The sequence below is a fragment of the Clarias gariepinus genome, chromosome 27 (assembly GCF_024256425.1).
Source record: "Clarias gariepinus isolate MV-2021 ecotype Netherlands chromosome 27, CGAR_prim_01v2, whole genome shotgun sequence".
Lineage (NCBI taxonomy): Eukaryota > Metazoa > Chordata > Actinopteri > Siluriformes > Clariidae > Clarias > Clarias gariepinus.
Window position 1 is genome coordinate 19,637,882 of NC_071126.1, and position 19,192 is coordinate 19,657,073.

The window sequence follows — 19,192 nt, forward strand, 5'->3', positions numbered from 1 at the left end:
GGGCATGTTTCTTTCATCTGATAAACATATAAATGTATATGTATATTTACAAAAAAACGAGGCATGGATCAGGAGATAAGAAGCATTAAGTATTATTTAAAAAAATAGTGTTATGTGATCTGATCTTATAAATCATCTTTTTCACCTCGGTGAGACACTTTTCAGCACCGATACCATGTTTGGAGCCGCATGCATTTCGCATGAGCACGGTGCGGTCACGTGACCGAGACGTCAGTCGCTCAGGAAGGACCGTCAAGAGAATTTTTCCCCCCTTGCAGGAAAATAAGACGAAATAAAGCAGATTGCGCGGTGCGAGGCGGTAAGGACGCCGTTTCTTTACTCCCAGCCACGTTTTCACGCATGTGCATGCTTTATGTGCGAAGATGCATGGGAAATTAACAGGTTTTTTTTTTTGTTTTTTTTTTGGTTCTTTATTTTTGTGCACAGAGGCATGGATGAGAATGAATGCAGTGCTGCCGTGCACACAAGCTCAAACTGCTCTCCCTTCATGCATTGTCACATTATTGTTATGCAACGCTGAGATTGTGCTTTTCCCTTCAGCTGTTACTGATAAACACTTCATCATGTCAGACAGTGCGCCAGGGTTTTCACGGTGCTGGCCTCCGAATAGAATGAATAGACGAATAAGTTGTAAATGTAGGAGAAATAAAAGCTGTTTTTTTTTTTCATTACTGTTGTTCTTTGTGACGGAACTGATGCATGAGCACATCTGCACGGATCATGACAGTTGATCCGTGCCAGTCCCATCCAGATGTTCACATCTGGGCTATAGGTTTCCCAAAAAACGTGAGAACAAATATAACAATAATAATAATACTATCCGCCAATAGAGGGCGCCTAGTTTGCTTTCATATTAAACCTGTCTTATTGTATAATAATAATAATGATAATAATGATCATAATCATAATAGTTGCAAAGTAACGATTAAATTGGCCTGGTGTGAGTACCGATCATATACATTCCCTAGGAGGAGTATATCAGATTCCACTGTGTGTGTTTTGCAAACAGCTCAAAATACGATGGTGTGTCAGCATACGAATTATGAAGCATTGTTCAGCAAATTAGTTCAGCAAACCGCGCAAACATCCGGTTACAACTTGGTTGCGTCAGTGGAAATCCAGTAAGTGGGTTTATTTTTATTATTATTTTTTTTTACTTTTTGCATTTTCCGCACGATCTAATGAAGGCAGCACCATTCGTCCCAAGAACGTTATTACGGTAGCAAGAAGAAGACGGAGCCGCTTTCAGTTTGTTTTTTGGAGCAGCAACTGCCAAGAGGATTCATAATTTAAGATTAAGTGAGGTTTAATCTCTATTTATTTCAGACTGTACTTCATTTACATGTCTTTTATTCATTTTTAGACATTATTGGTAATATTTATGGGTGGCTGGAATATATTGTCTACATTTACATTGTTTATTATGGGAAAATGTCGTTTTACACCTGGGAATTCCTCGGCATAGGAATTTAATCCATTCCGGAGGCGAGTTCTTAAGCTGAAATTTCATATTGCAAAACACATTTTACCATAGAAGATAACATAAATGCAGATAATATGTTCCAGCCACCCAAAATAATTACCAGTATGATTATCCAACCCTATAATCATATATTTGCATATAAACACAATTTAAACATTTATAAATGTATGACATTTAACCTCACTTAATTTATGAATTTATGATTCCTCTTCAAAAACCAAACTGTAAGTGACTCCCTTTTCTTTTTGCTACCGTCCTTGCTTACATTCTTGGGACCCATGCTGCTATGTCTTCACAAAATTTTGCACAAAATCCACAAAACCCGACAAAAAAAAGGAAACTTCTGGCACTTGGCTTTCCAGACAAGTTTTGATCGGCTCCCGGATGTACGTTCATTGGTTCATGCTTCATCATGCTTCACATGCCGATGCAAAATTCTGGTCCTTAAGGCGGAAATTTGTGAGGCAGAGTGTTCGTATGCCGAGGTACCAAGTACAAGCCAAAATAACTGACTTCCTTTTGAGTAGTGCCCATGACATGCATAGCGAAAGTTGTTCAGCTCAATAAGATCTAAAAGTGTACCGAGTTTTACACGTATATATATTCAACTGTGTATGAGCTATGCAGCAAAATCTTCTGTGAAGCCCTGGTGCCATGTCCAGAGCCAAGCCTCTCTTGTTTCCTAATGGTGGCAGATTCCAATATGTGTGCTGATTTTCATGACTTTTTGAGCATGTTAAGACCTCGGAAAAATGTCTCTTTGTACACTATGATGTCATACTGTAGTCCTTGGGCCCTAATAATAATTATAATAATTATAATAATTCCACTTTCTTTAGTTGCCCCTTCATCCTGGTCAGATCAGGCTATCCTGGGAACACACACAGCTCCAGGGTCCATGGTTCGATCCTGAGCTTGGTTTACTGTCTATGTGGATGTTCTTCCTGTGCCCACATGGGGTTTCCTTTAGGTTTTCACATTTCTTCAAACAAATGTGGATTGGCTACCATGAAGTCCCATTATATGTCCATGAGTGTGTGTGTGTGTGTGTGTGTGTGTGTGTGTGTGTGTGTGGTATGTTGCCATAGACCAGGGCATTAGAATTTGGCACAAGTATATGTTTCCATTTTACTCCCAGTGCTCCCAGAAAAGCCCCCAGATTCGCCACAACCCTGACCAGAATGAAGCAACCCAAAAGTCTTTCTGTTCAGAAAAACAGCCTTTACACAAAAACACATCACGCCATTACATCTAACTAGCTACAAAACAGAAACGACACTTTGCTTTTTTTTGTTGCTTTTGTTGTTGTGGAATGTGTTGATGAAACTTTCCATTCATCATTCTCTCCTTCAGTAAAACAAAGTTTTGGCACACTTGGTTTCCTTTGGGGATGCTCCTGGGGAGGCGCCATTACTGCCAGCAAACTTGTATTGTCTTTAATAGTATATGAGTAAGTTGTATTGTCATGTAAACACCTCAGCCTGACCCGATCAGACCTGATCAGAATGAACTGGCATAAAAGTGACTCATCCAGTAGGTAAATATTACTCACATAAACTCTTGTTCTGATCGATTCTTTCTTGTCAGAATAAATATATTCTTTCTGTGCATGTTTGCCCTACGTTGGGGTCACCTTAGGTGACATGATGAAATTTCCAGACACTTTGCTTATGTTACTCAACCGTAAGACCAGACAACTCTCTCCCACCAGTCTTTAGCTTTGTCCCGAGATAATAAAGGAAACTGATTTGCTCCCCATTTTATAGATATTGCAGCATCTAACCAATTATAGATAAAAAACGATGAAAATATATTGAAATCAATCTTAATGCAAAAGGCGGGATGTATAAGTAACAATTATAAGCCTAACCTAACCTGAAACATCTCCATCTTCTGTTGTATATTACCAGTGGATTAAATTCTTCACAGTGGGCGGAACCACTTTGTGCATGTTAAAAAGTTCTAATCTGAATAAACGCTTTGCGCATGTAAACACACATCTTATTAGATCAGTGTCCATGTAAACAGTTATGTTGGAATCTTGAATTGGAGAGATTTCGGTCAGATTGAAGGAATATTGTGTATGTATAATTTTATAATATGTGTATTTTGCATGCATTATACATGATTTCTTTTTTCGAATTAGTTTGTAAATTTCAAGAAAATCTGTAAACTTAAGTACTTGCTAATTAGGTGGTTAGAAAAATTTTAGGTGAACTGGAAACTTTTCAAAACTGAAGTTATGTACCAGGAGACTAGTTTCTGATGATAAATGTTGTGTCCTCAATTCTGTTTCATTCCTTATGTATAGACATTCGTCTTATATATAGTAGTATATACACAGATCAACCATAACACTAACATCACTGGAGACAGGAGAATTAAATAACATTAATTATCAACTATATACCAGTAAACTGGTGACAAGATAATGAGCCCCCAAGGCTGATTTATGCTTGCGGGGACAGAAGGCCAACCAGTCTGGTCCAGTCCCACAGCAAAGCCAATGTAGCTCAAATCGCTGAAAAATGTCAATGCTGGTGACGATAGAAAGGTATCAGGACACCCAGTGCATCAGAGCCAGATGTGTATAGAGCTTAACAGGGACAGAGTATGAGGTAGTTGATTTGACATCCAAATGCCCCAGATTGCAATCGGATCAAGCATCCATGGAATGCACCAGACAAACAAGTCTGATACAGTGAGACCCCACCTCACCACCCACAGCACTCAGAAGATCTGCTGCAAACATCCTGGTGCCAGACACCAAAGCACACACCCCCAGAGGACTTTCGGAGTCAAGGGGAAGCTACACAATACTGGGCCTAATGTGTGTGTGTGTGTGTGTGTGTGTGTGTGTTAGGTTAAGAGGGGGCATCATGGACGTGTCCAGCCACAGCCTTTTCCTCCTGCAGCAGCTCAATGTCCAAAGGGAGTTTGGTTTCCTGTGTGACTGCACGGTTGCCATTGGCAACGTGTATTTCAAGGCTCATCGAGCAGTGCTGGCTGCATTCTCCAACTACTTCAAGATGATCTTCATTCATCAGTCCAGGTTCAGCAAGTTTCATGAGTAAAACCATTTAAAAAGTGTTTAATGAATATGATAATAAATATATATGGCCGAATACTATAGTGCTGTAAAATGATGATGAATCCTGGAATATTATTGGTCAGAAAGGTGATACGTTATCGTTTCTACAGTACGCTCCACTTTTTATATCACTGACCAAATTAGTAGGATTTGCTATTAAATATACATTTTGTTTTTAATTTCTTTCTCCCTCTTATAGTAGGATTTATTTCATGTAGACTAGAAAACTGATTGCAAATGAAACAACTGTTGTCCACAGTTTTATTAAATAGATACTCTACAATTTATTATGTTGGACAAGTGTAAAAGTTTTGTGCAAGTTTTTTATTCATAATTAAAACCATTTTTAATTGCGGACTTGCACCACCACTGCCAACATTTTCTACACTGTATGCCTTGAAGATATACTTTAAAGTCAGAAATGACTGATTGATGTGCTAAATGTATCCTTTATTTGTTTCTCTATGTTAGTGAGTGTATTAAGATCCAGCCAACTGACATCCAGCCAGACATCTTCAGCTACCTTTTGCACATCATGTACACAGGCAACGGTCCCAAGCAACCTGTGGATCAGGCTCGCTTACAGGATGGGATCAAGTTCCTCCACGCGTACCAGCTGTGCCGCAAAGCAACAGACAATGGAAGTGACGCCACCGCAGATCCTATCCGTATATCCAACCTGTACGGCATCCAGATCTCTTCCCAGCTGGGCACTAAAGAGTCCCCGGGCATGAAGGGTACCGGAGCAAGGGAACCTGAAGACAGGCGGTGTGGCTCGCGTAGCCGTCCACTGCCAGCTTTAGCAGGGATCGAAGGGCATACATCGGAGCGCCAGTCCCTCAGTGTGCGAGCCATCACCTCCGGGGATGAGTGTGACATCTTGGCACGGATCAAACAGGAAGAGGAGGAGCCAGATGAGGGTGAGGAACCACGAGCGCCTGCATCTTTGCCATCAACCCAAGGGAGCCCGTGCCAGGTTGGTTTTAAGGACGGCCCTCTGGCTCTGCTGTGTCCTCAATGTGGAGAACGATGCCTCTCTCCTGAGGGACTTCAGGAACATCTTTTTACCCATGCGGCCTGCGCCCTCATGGAGGGACCTTCTGAAGACAGCAGGGGGGACATTAAAGGGCCAACAGAAGAGCGACAGTGCCACGTACTAGCAGACGAGTTGGCATCAGAGCTAAGGCGAGGCACAGCAGGCACAGGAAGTCCACCTGCAGGCTTCACACGTAAAAGGAAGATGGCATGTGCAGTCTGCAACTTGCGCTTCTCACAGAAAAGCCAACTCCAGGAGCACATGTTCGCCCACATGGGAAAGCCACTGCGCCAACACCGGTATGGGCGCTTCGGGGGATCGCTGATCCATTCCAGTGAGGGAACGTCAGAAATTGAGGACGTAGCCCAGGATAATGGTAGCTCGTGCTACTCCCTGGACTCAGAAGTCTCTCATGAGAGTGTTGATGCAGTGGCAGTAGAATGACACCTACCCTAGGACGATGGACATGTTCCCTGCATTCCAGTCAACTTTTAACACACCCTTGTAAATTTCCACTCCTGACTTAGTTAAGTAACTACTACATTCCACAAGTATTTTTTTTCTTCTCTGTGAAGCGAAATCAGCCTGCTAATTAATCAGTTAGCTAGAGTAGCTAACATGCTAATTACAGAGCTAGTTTGTTAATTAGAAGGTAGGTTAATTATATATATAATATATATATATATATATATATATATATATATATATATATATATGGAATTTTACATAACACCTGTTTTTTTACTTGTATTTATTTTCATTAACAACTTCATTCAGCAGGGTTTGAATACAGTGGCGGCCGGTCAATAAGGGGCGCTGGGGCGCCGCCCCCCTTAAAGTTAGGCAGAGAAGAGTGCTACTTTAACATGCAATTATTTAACATAATAATTATTTATTTTAATAATGAAATAAATTAATTCAGTCACAATATTCTGTTGTATTTTTTAAAATAATTTATTCATAAAAAAGAATTCTATACTGTATTACGTTCATTTGTGTTTGTGCACGCGGGACGCCGGACGAACAAGTGTGCATGTAAATTTTTGAAAAGCATGTGATTTAAGGCTGAGCTCTAATTTGATTTTTTCAGATCATCCTTGGGGCAGAGCTCTGTGCACCCCGAACCCTCCCACATTTGTTCTTAGCGAATGAATATTGTTTTTAAATATTTGAGCTCATGTGATTGGACCATTCTCAACGAGTCTTATTAACGCTCAGCAGATTGTTAGTTAATGTATTGAATAGTGATTGATGTGGAAGCAGCTAAACAAGAGAGAGAATTCTGTAATTTCTTTGCTAAAATATCCCTTCGCAAGGCGATCGGATGAAGAAAGAAACAAAGTTAAAGAGCTTGGACCAGATCGACCTGATCTTTTAAATAAGCAGCAGTGATCGCGGTCGAGCTCACACTCGGTGCTTTTCCAGCACTCCTTATGGCTATTTACAGGCGATTATTAAAAATAAAAGTTTGTTGGCGCCCCCCTAAAAATTTTTTTTGCACCAGCCGCCACTGTTTGAATAACTGACAGATTTTTGTTTATAGTCATCACTGCTAGTGAAAGATTTTTGTCTTTTTAAATCAGATTTTTATTGATAAATGTTTATACTGTAAGCAGTGTCCAGCTAATATGAGGTGACTTGTTACATTTTCTGACAGGATTTTTAAATAATATTAATGATCTTTAAAGCTAACTCTATCCAGCTAGCTAAAATTGTATAATGTGACAGGATTTCTTACAGTTTTTTTTTTTTAAAAAGTGGATTTATAAATGATAAACAATTTCCACTCTTGATGCTAGTCGTGCTAGCTAAAGACCTGATACAATTGCTGCGAGGATTCCTTAGTAAGATCCTAATCTTCATTGATAATGCTAGTCTGCTAAGCTAAAAATGATCATTTACACTTTTAATGAAATACAGCTAAGTTAGCAGGATCTCTGATAGGTTTTCTGATTTCTGATTAATCTTATTTAAAAAAAATTTAATATCATATTCACAAACCGTGGTAATTTCTACTCCTAATGCTGAACTGCTTGCTAACATGCTAATTTGACTGAATTTTCAGATTAGCTTCAATGCTAACCTGGATGAAGTATTGTAGCACCGCAGTCACCATGAGCTAATCTGACAGGAATTCTGAGAGAATCTTTGTAATATTTATAATCTTTACTTGACATCACATGACATGTTAAAAAACAAAAACAAAAAAACAATAAATAAATATTTATAATCTTCTGAATCCCGAAATGAAAGGATTTCTGACAGGATAAAAAAATTATATTCATAAATAAATGTAAAAAATAAAAAAAAATTATTTTTTTCTACCAACAATAGGACGTCAGGTAATATGAGCTAACATCATGAAATCTCTTTTGGAATACTTGACTGCTAATGCTTTATATATTGTTAAACCTGACAAGATATTCAAGACAATTACTAATGACTTATTTTAAATTTTAAAGGATTTCTGCGAGGATTGCTAAAAAAGAAATGAAATAAATGAACACTAATCATCCCTACTATGAATGCTACTCTGTTAGTCAACATGCTAACCTAACAGGAGTTACAATTTAATTTTACTGCTAATGTGGGCTAAAGTAATATTCATGATCTAATGCTAGCAAACAAGCGACTACGAGCTAACTCTGAGCTGAATTTCTGCGAGTATTTTTTCTAATATTTGCTGCTAACTAGTTGACATCACATGAAAGATAAATAAACGTTTATAATCTCACCAATCATACAGTGACAGGATTACATACTTACAGGGTTTTAACCTCATATTTATAAATACTTACAATTTTCTCTGCTATTGTCTGTTAATGCTAACCTGACATGCTTTCTCTTGAGATATTTAACTGCTAACGCTTTATATCATTAGCAAACATGTCAGAATATGTAATAAAACATTTATGAATGGTATTAGAAAAGCTTTCCAGCTTAGAAACTGTGCCACACTAAATACCACATTTAATACTAGATTTATGAGGAAAATAAGTGATTATTGGTGAAGTGAAGTCGACAGCGGTGTGTTTAAAACGTTACTGTATTGCAGGAGGATGGAAAATGTTTGACTTTTGTCCATCCGTGTGTTTCTGTTCTCATGTGTTGAAGGGTTATTGTTTGGTGTGTACAGTAGTTGACATTGTGGTTTAAAGATGAAACTGATCAGCGCTTGGACTAAGACCCATCAACCTTCTCACGCTTCTGTGTTATAACCCCACAGCTGCAGTCTTCCTTTTTCTTCTCTTTAGGAAAACACGACAGATGAATCTTAGATGTCTAAAATTTGCGCACATGTTTTGGACCCTTCAGCGGCCGAGCCCCCTTTTCTACATGTGATAATAATAATATTTTCGCCAGTACTCTTAATATCAAGCCACTTTTCCTGCTTGTTAGATCTGCTGATGTTTTCAGGTCAATTAAGTTTATTGACATATGTTCAGCTTAGCTTAAATGAGTCGAGGGGTGTTCAAGTCAAAGCGGGACTTTTAATTGCACAGAATAACAGGACGCGAGTAAAAACTCTCTTTATTTCTCTATCTAATCTCCTGCTACACTAATGCACTTATCCCAGTGATTCACTAGCGCTTGGACACCATCGAGGTAGAAAGTTTTGTCAATGCTATGACGGAGCCATGATGGCCTGCTCCAGGTCTGAAACGATGGCCTCCCAGGAACTTTTTTAATGGCCCTAACACTAGGATAAAATGTACAGCGGATGTGGCAATACCTCTCAGCCGAATTCTTGTAATCTGCAAGTGGTGTTGGTGATGGTGGGCTCTGAGCCACCTCGGCCAGGATCGTCATTCACGGACGTACTGCCTTCTTTAAAATGTTTGCACCATTCAAATGCTACTTGTCGCTACATGTTGTACTACATTCACCAGAAATTTCCCAGTTTCCAAGTCCCAGTTTGACTTGAACGCCCCACATATACAGTATAGATGACTTCAGTTAACCGTGTTTTATAAGGATGCACTGGCATATATATGAAAATTTCTCAAAAATCATCAAATGTGAGGCTGAAGGAAAATAATTGTGACATTTTTAAATGGAAAAAAACTAAATAGGTTTATAACGATTAATCAAACAGTTTGTAAACAGTTTTATTTGCACTGATAACTAGAAACACACTAGACATTTTACCCTTACTGTGATACAATAGACAAACAACTTTTATTAAAACCACTGTGATACTGTTTTATTTTTTATTTTTTATAAATACCTCTTTGGGGTTGCCAGATCTGCTAAAATGAAGAGCCAAGCACTGAGTCATCTTTAGCGGACTGACAAGACTAAACCAGCACTGCAAAGCCACAGATGACGGATTAAAAACACTCTTCTTTGTCATAGTAACGAAGTAAATAAAAAGAAATCGTTTTATTAACGTGTAGCAGCGACCACATTTAATACTACTGAACAATCAGATGGAATCTAGGCATAGTAACTGAATCTTATTGTGTTAAGAGTTACGAAAAAAAAGCAAACAAAATGTTATGGTATTACGATACAATCAAATTCAGTGCCTTAGACATATTTGCAGGTTTGAAACAGAAAGCACTTAAAATATTGTGTGACTGACAAAGCCAATTATTATAAATACGGAAAAAAAAATGCGATGGATCTTTACAGACTCTGTGTTTTTGTTGAGTACGTCAGTGGTATGTTAGTCTAGTGCCTGTTTTTGTTGTGTAGAAAACTGGTGCTTTATTTAAAAAAAGAAAGAGAGAAAACTGTTATTCCTGCTGAAAGATCAGCGATCTGTAGTGGTTTCTAATGGATTTCCATATGTGTGTGGTCTGTGATGGAATGTGTTGTTCCTAATGGTTCTTTAAGGCTTATCTGTATTTTTTATTATTTATTTTAATGATAAACATGTAAACACCAGTGAAGCCCATGTTGATTTTAATGGACAAACATTAAAACACTTTTTTTTTTCACTTTTCAGCAGGGATGTGGGCTCACACCAGACAGAAAAGTCCGTCTTTGCATGTCACATTACATAACTGCAATTCTGTGTTCAGTTTCATAAGACACACATAAAAAAAAGAAATAAAGAAAGAACACTAGGGTTAAAGGTCGTCCGTCATCAGATCTGAACTTTCTGTGCCTCAAACAGTGAAAGGCAAAAAGCATTCATGTTGTAGTTTTTATGTGGAAAAAAACTAAATGCATGGGCATTTTTTAAAATTCATTTAGCACTTGAGCAGAGGTTAAAGGTCAACTGTACTGTGATAAATAAAAGAAACTCGTGAAAAACTGTGAGGGCTGCATTTTTATTTCATCAGCCTCTCGGGTAATACTGTACGACCTGAGCTGCAAGGTTTATTATTTAAATAAATGTAATTTTCAATTAAAGATGTTTTCAATTTTCTCAGATAAATATAAGAATATAGCCTATGTAATATTGATTATACGTTAAAAACATTTCACCCATCACATCAAATCAGGTATTAAGTGGCATTTTGGGTGATTAGAGTTAAGTGTATTTTCAGGTTTCTGGTTCAAAATCTAAATCACAAAATAATAATAATAATAATAATATTAATAATAATAATAATTATTATTATTTAGATTTTGAACCAGGAATCTGAAAATACACTTAACCCTAATAATAATAATAATAATAATAATTATTATTATTATTAATTATATTATAAACCCTAATATAAACAATATTCTAAACTCATATAAAAACATAGAATAAAAGATACCTGGACATGATCCTGTGTGCCGTGTGATTCCTGTTTAAAAGCTATCCTGTGGTCGTGGTAAAGATGTTACTCTGTTTTAATAAAAAAGAGATTGCTGAAACTACTAAAATTTGTTGAAGAACTGAAAGGATAGGGGTGAGACATCATCTTTAAGCAAGAAATGTGGTGGAAAAACATCCTAAATGAAAAAAAACACTTAAAAAACAAACTCATTTTTAATAGTGAAGGTAAGAGCAATTCCACACACACACACACACACACAATGTGATGATAACTCACAGCATTGGGACTAAACAGCTGTATAGCCCTAAAAAAATCACTTACCCCTGAGACTAATCGAGGGGAAAAATGCTTTAGTTTGCTAGGAAGTGTAAAGAATGGAGTGTGGAGCGATGTAAAAAGGTCATGTGATGTCCAGATTGACCCTGCTCCAGAGTGATGGGTGCATAAGGGTGATCGATCACAGGGCGATGCAGGATCATGCCTAGTGGCTGCTGTACAAGCCTGTGGGGTCAGTGTTATTATCTGGGGTCGCTCCCTGTTGGTCGGGTCAGTAACGTTATTTGTCCAATAAATGAAGTCAGCTGACGAGCTGAATGTACTGAATGACCAGGGCATCACATTTATGGAGTTTTTTTCTTCCCCTTATAACACGTCTATATTCCAGGATGACGATGCCAGGATTCATCAGGCATTAAGTTTTTAGTAATCGTTTATGAATCATTTCTTTCCATAGTGTTTTATTAAAATAAAAAATTGAGCAATAAGTGTCATTTCTGCGGTTTCTAGGACTACCTTTAAAAGCAAAGTCTTTCTTTTCTTCATCATTAACACTAGAGGGAAGCATTTGCTTGAAAAATGTACTTTGAACTTTTCCGTTCAAATGAACAAATTATCACTTTTGCTCAAAGCTCTTCTCTGACTTTTTTTCACTGATAATACGTGACGGAAACCAAATCGTACGCGGTCTCGAGCGAACGTTGAGGCCGACCTTGTGCACGAGCTCCGGAGCATCACATATTTGCCTACATGGTTTCTATTTTCATATGGACATAATCCACAGGAAGATAAATGGCTTCTTTCCCTGCCTGCTCTCACCACACATTTCCATGTATTTAAAACAATAACTTCGAAGATCTCATTCCATCGTAACGCAAAGCAAATCAAGAGTTCCTTTTTTAAAATGTTTATTTCCACAAGAGTTGAACATGAAAAAAGAAAAAAAAAAGAATGCAAAATAAAATAAGATGTTGTGTGGCTGGAACCTGTAAAACCGTGGGTTCTCCATTGCTATAGAAACCAGGCTTACGCTGCAGTCATATGAGAGATAATGTCACATTCAGGCTAAAAATACTGTACAACTGTGGGAGAAGTCATGGAATTAAACCGGTGAAGCGTTTATTTATTTTTAATATGCAAAAATTTCATCAAATTTCACCAACGCGAATATGTGATGATTGAATAAATAGATAAATTTTCCAGTCTCGAACGCATTTACAATGTTTTTTTTTCTTTATTATATCAAGATAACACTGAAAATACTCACAGGCCAAGGCATGATTCAAATCTGTTACTCTCAGAACAACCACGCATACACACAACACCGTGCTAACTCATCCAACAATGGGTAGTACATAAAAGAAATCAGTAGGAATCAGAGTGTGTGTATATATATGTGTGTGTGTGAGGGAAGCGAGAGAGGATTAGAGATGATCCTGATCCACCTGATGGCTCTGCAGTTCTGCTGAAAGCTGTTCTACGGCACTGCTAATAGCAGCGCGGACCAAAGACAAAGCCGTCTGAGCGAGCACGATCTCGGAAAAGCGACTCTGCGACGTCTTTAAGGTGTAGCAGGATCCGTTAAGCGAAACGAGCGGCGACAGCGTGCCATATTGCGGAGTTGTGCTTTCAAACAGCTCATCGTTTTCTTCTTCCGATGAGTGAACGTCTTCTATCGTGATGACGGGTTTGAATCTAAAAACATTTTCATTTTCAACAGGAACATCGACTACCGTATGATCCGGAACCAGATCTTCTGGAGGCGTCCTGGGATCTTCCGGCTCCAAGACCCCTGTTAGTGGAACCTCGTTGATCTCTATCTTGGTGTCCTCATCGTTCACAAGACACAGGAAGTGGGATTCAGACGGATCTTGGTGATTTTCATGGACAAACACAGCGTTTGAGTCATCGTTCACTTCTACGTTCAAGGAAATCATTTCTATAACCTCATTTTTTGGATCTTGTGATCCCGAACTGGTCACATCCACGTCAATCCCACTTGATCCGTTCTGCTGTTCATTCACAGCTGCTGGTTCTACAGTGCCAGATCTACACTGATCAACACTTCTTTCTGAGGATATTTCTCTGAATGTATCATTATGTTCATGTTTATTATGTTCTTGCTTGTCTTTGGATGACTGTTTTTTGAAGATGCGCCACATTCTCACCTTGAGCTTCCTTGCACTAATCCTCTTCACCGGCTCTTGTTTGTGTTTTGTTTTACAGCAATCGCTTGATTGGGTCAGGAGTTCCTCATCTTGGATGCTTTTATGTGTCGTGTCGTGAGAGTTTTCCTCCGAATCCTCCACAGCTTTCATTCCCAACTCCTTTCTCCTCCGAACACAAGAGAAAATCCGTCGAATGGTCTCTCCAGCTTTGCTTCTTCTCCGCCTTTTCTTCATGCTCCGCTCCAAATTTGATGTTGTTTCCAAACACTCATCTTGGAGATTCATGCATATTCCTGCATCAACTTCTGTAGGTGGGACACTTTCAGGGCTTTCAGGACTTGTCAGGTCGCCTTGCTCGTGTTTTGCGGCGTCCATTGGTGCGTCATCGTCATTGTTGTGCCATCTCTGCTTTCTTGATTTCCTCTCAACTTGACCTGGAGATATGGATTTGCCCAAGAGAAGTCGTGGAGGTCCTGTTAGTTTTCTCTTCAAACCTGTTTTCTCCTGGAACTCTGCACCGTTGCTTTCTTCAGTCTCCATCAGTTTAGAGGCGATAAGTTTCCTCCAAGAGCTGTAAGGAACCAGTATCCAGTTCCAGAGATATCAGTGGGATAAACTGATGAAATTGCTGCGAGGAAACAATGACAACAATCGGGTTTATATCAAAATGAAATTTACCTTCATTTTAATTTGAGTAAAATATCTTGAATTTGATGAAGACTAATCAGCTTTAATGTGAAAATTTATACCGTCTTGAAACCAGAAAAGTTTTTTTTTTACTGTAATCATGCATCACAAGCCAAGGGTTTAAGGAGTCTAGAAGGAGTCACTGAATAATTGTAGGTTCTTTGCATCCAAAATGTGTCCTTATTGAAAACATTTATGATAAGAACATTTCTTTGGGTTCTAATGGGTTTCAGTAACAATTTTACAGATTCTCCTAATAAACCAAGCAAAGAAGATCTAAAGAGTTTATTTAACATATTTAACATTACTCTGTTTAGATCCAGTGGTTCTTCAAGGGTTCTTTGGTGGTGTGTGGATGATTACAGTAAAATGATTCTATTCTAAACCCATTTGATTTTTGGCATCCTTAGGCATGCTCTCCTAGAAGGACATCCAGATTACACTTAGATGTAAGGAATCTAAGATCTCAAATAGTTTCTCCATTACTCACATACATATTTGTTGGCTTAATGGTTAAATCCTTAAGACTTAATAATAAAAAAAAATGTCTTTCGAAATCTATTTGAAAGACCTTCTAATGAGTCAGCACTGTTGTTGGGTTTTGCATCAAGCCTTTAAAGCATGATGTAGATCAAAATGATTGAAGCCAGTTTTCATAAAGAGACTTTGTGACATTGGTTCTTCATAGAACCTTAAAACATTCTAAGAATGTCAACAGTTCTATGAAGTTGGAACACAGTTGGTTCTCCAAGTGTTCATTGGATAAGTAAGAAATCTTAATGACTTGTTGCATGGTTGCATGGCAAACGAAAAAAAAAAAACTTGTGCGCTTTATATTCTTTAAATTTGCTTAATATTAAATGTTCATTAAAGTATCTTACTATAGTTTTTGAACCAGGGTACATTTAATTCTTGGGTTTATTGCATGTACAGATGTTCTTGGAGCCTTCTTTAATGGGTTATTAAAGGATTATGGCTTCATAAATCACCTCAAAAATCATGATGGCTACATTTTCCAGCCGTGTTCCATCCAGTCACTATCTTGTCTAGTGGTTCTCCCCCAGCAGCCAGTTCCTCTTTCTAAGGATCGCTGAGTGTGAAGGCTGACACCTACGAGGCCACATGTTTTCAATGCATTTTCAATCCTTTCATCAGGATTCCAATTTCAGCCTCCAACATCAGGGACAGCACTTTACCACAGTGCAACACAGACACAAATACTTTCTTTATTTGGAGGAAGGAAGTGAACTGTTTCTCATCAGTAGTAAATCAGGTATTCTAAATAGCTTTTTATTATATTGATGTTTAATTTTTAAATTGCAGGTATAAAGAAATTCAAATTAATTGTATCAAGAGGCAGTGGTGGCTCAAACAGTAAAGGCGCTGCGTTACTGATTGGAAGGTTGGGGGTTCGAGCCCCAGCAGTGCCATGCTTCCGTTGTTAAACCGTTAAGCAAGGCCCGTAACTCTATTTGCTCCAGGGAGCGATGTATTCTAGATACAGAGATAAAAAAAAATTATTGTAAATCTTAATCAAATAGAAAAAAAATTATCACATCTTTGTAAATTATAGCACTGCTGAACTAAATCCTAATGGAGCTAAACTGAACTTTATTACTAATCTAAATTATATCACTGTGGAACTGAATCGTATAAGAGTTGATTTGATTCATATACGTGCTGAACTGAATCATATCTGGGTCAAGCTGAATCATATACGTGCTGAACTGAACAAATGTGAATCTAATCATTTTGATTCATACTTATTTTTCACGTTATATTTCAATTTCGATAATTGTCTTTGGACTGTGTGAAGCTGCTTTGTGACAATGACAATTGTTAAAATGCTATAGAAATAAAGTTGATTTGAATTGAATCATATTGGTGCCAAGCTGTATCACATAGATGCTGATTTTAATTATACTGTGTCTATGATGAACGGAATCAAGCCAGTGCTGAACTGAACCATATTGGTGCCAAACTGAATCATGTACATGCTGTACTGAATCTTATCCGTAGTGATAAGCCTGTGTATCACCGACACTGTGTCCATGATGAACAGCAACGCAGGTAAATACAGACGCAGGGTTTTTTTCCATCTGGAAGCAGGTGTGTGGACTAAACTTAATTAACCTTTTGTGCTCTCTTCTTTAAATAGGAACAGATATATTGCTTGCACACACACACACCACACACACACACACACGCACAGTTACTTAGTTACTTCACAATGCTCATAAATCGATAAAAATAGTCTGAGCTCTTTTTCTTACACCTTTAACCTCATTTCATGTGTAAATATTAATGAAGACGTAAATCGATGAAGTCACATGGCTTTCGGAGGTTATAAATACCCTGATATCACTAATGTTATCTAACGTAACTAGCTCGCTTTTGTCACAGATTGACACGAGTGAGATTTCCATTATTGATTTCACAGTGATTTACAATGACTTTAGAATCTTTTATCTTTATAATACAACAAAAATAATTATTATATAGCATTAAAAGAACCCTTGAAGAATAGCATTTCAATAAATTTTCTATCTAGATTAAAACACAGGTCGTATAGCAGAAAGTTAGTTTTTAAGATCAATCTGTCAGAGTAACCACACCCCTAAACAGTTTTATAAGAAGTCCTAAGGAAGTAGCGGTTTGCTGATGCAATAATAATGATAATAATAATAATAATAATAATAATAATAATGATAATAATAATAATAACAATAATAATAATAATAATATATACAGTCTTTAACATTTTATTTTAGAGGAAACACAGCTGTTCTGCAGAATAAAGTTTCCAGCCTGTAAGTTTGCATGTAACAGAGCATCAGATTTTAGTTAAAACATTAAAAAGCTTTTAAAACCCACGAGCATCATCACCATCACCTACCTGCGTACTGGAGCGCACACTGAAGAGCTCGATGTGTGAGTGCATGTGATTCCGTGTGTATAAGTGTGTGTGTGTGTGTATGGGAGAAGCTCTGTTTGCACCATGCGCTCATCAGTTTCCATAGCAACCGGCTGACTGACAGTTCCCCACGTCGTCATCCAAATGGCTTTTATAGCAACGTTGTCACCGACGTCACAAACCAATCGACCGAAAGTCAATATTTTATCAAGCCAAAAAACAGTTATTAGGTTTAACCCTGTAAATGCTAAAGTTAACTGGACAGAGTGTGAAAGGTTGCAGCCACATGGCAATGCATCAGAAGAAAGAGCTAAAGGAGATGATAAATCTTGTCTTGTATATTATTATACATATTGTGTATTTCTATCCATGACAGATACACAACTATCGTCTAGTCCTTCACTACAAAGAGTGCACAAATGGAAATGTCTGCCTAAAATGAAATGTAAATAATGTTTAATAAGCATATGTGGAAGTGAAATACCCATGCCAAAGAATCACATGTGGAAGTGAAAAACCCATGCCAAAGAATCACATGTGGAAGTAAATGAATCATAAGTATGAATCACATGTGCAAACAATTCATTATATGCAAGAATCACATGAACATAGATGTAAATTAATCGAGTGTAAGAATCACCTGTGGAACAAATGATCCATGTTAAGGAATCACATTGGATTTAAATGAATCATGGCTATGAATCACATGTGGAATTAAATTGATTATTGTTATGAAACATGGAAATAAATTAATCATGTTAAGGAATCACATGTAAATGAATCATGGTAATGAATCACATGTCCAAACAATTCATTATATGCAAGAATCACATGTTGATGTAAATGAATCAAGTGTAAGAATCTCATGTGAAACAAAATGATCCATGTTAATTGTGGTTATGAATCACATAACGTAAAAATAAAAGGAATCACATGTAAAAATAAATGGATCATGGTTATGAATCACATGTGGAAGTTAATGAATCATGATAATGAATCGCATGTAGAAGTAAATAAATCATTTTAAGAAATCATATGTGAAAATAAATAAATTATGGCTATGAATCACATGTAAAAGTAAATGAGTCAAGGTCATGAATCACATGTGGAAACAAATCATTATATGCAAAAACCACAGGTAGATGTAAATTAATCAAGTATAAGAATCACATGTGGGATTAAGTTAATCATGTGTAAGAATCTAATATAGAAGTAAATGAATCTACTGTCAAAATCACATCTGGAAGTAATGAAATCATGTTTAAAAATCACATGTTGAGTGTAAAAAAAAAGGCACATGTGGAACTAAATGGTTCATCTAAACAAATCACATGTCTAAGTAAATAAATCATGGTTATAAATCACATGCTTTAGAAATCGTGTGGACATGAATTATTTTAAGCACCATTTATAAAAAAAATAAATGATTAAAAATCACATGTTAAATTAATGAATGAAGGGTATGAATGAGTATAAAAAATAATGAGTATCAACATATTCATAAGTGGAAAAAAAATAATCATGTTTAAGAGTCACATGTAAAAATAAATTCATAATTTAAACAAAACGTGAAAATGTACACGAGTGGTTAATTTAGTTGCAGGAACCCTTTAAATGATATATTTTAAGATCAGAAACCCCTGATGATTAGGATACAAAAATAATATCATTTAGTTAACTGTGAAATTTAATCACACACTCATTACTCTATCACATCACACACCCTTATGGTTTAGATTTTCACCAAGAACTTGCATGTTCATTAACAAGTGTGTGTGTGTGTGTGTGTGTGTGTG

General features: G+C 37.2%; 1 protein-coding gene across 1 annotated transcript; it reads left to right on the plus strand.

Moving 5' to 3' along the window:
- Positions 1–251: 251 nt before the first annotated feature.
- zbtb25 (zinc finger and BTB domain containing 25) lies at positions 252–6,221 on the plus strand. Its single transcript, XM_053488934.1, has 3 exons — positions 252–319; positions 4,368–4,556; positions 5,067–6,221. Exons 2-3 carry the CDS (start codon positions 4,384–4,386, stop codon positions 6,073–6,075), a joined length of 1,182 nt encoding a protein of 393 aa, XP_053344909.1. The 5' UTR covers positions 252–319; positions 4,368–4,383; the 3' UTR covers positions 6,076–6,221.
- Positions 6,222–19,192: the final 12,971 nt, after the last annotated feature.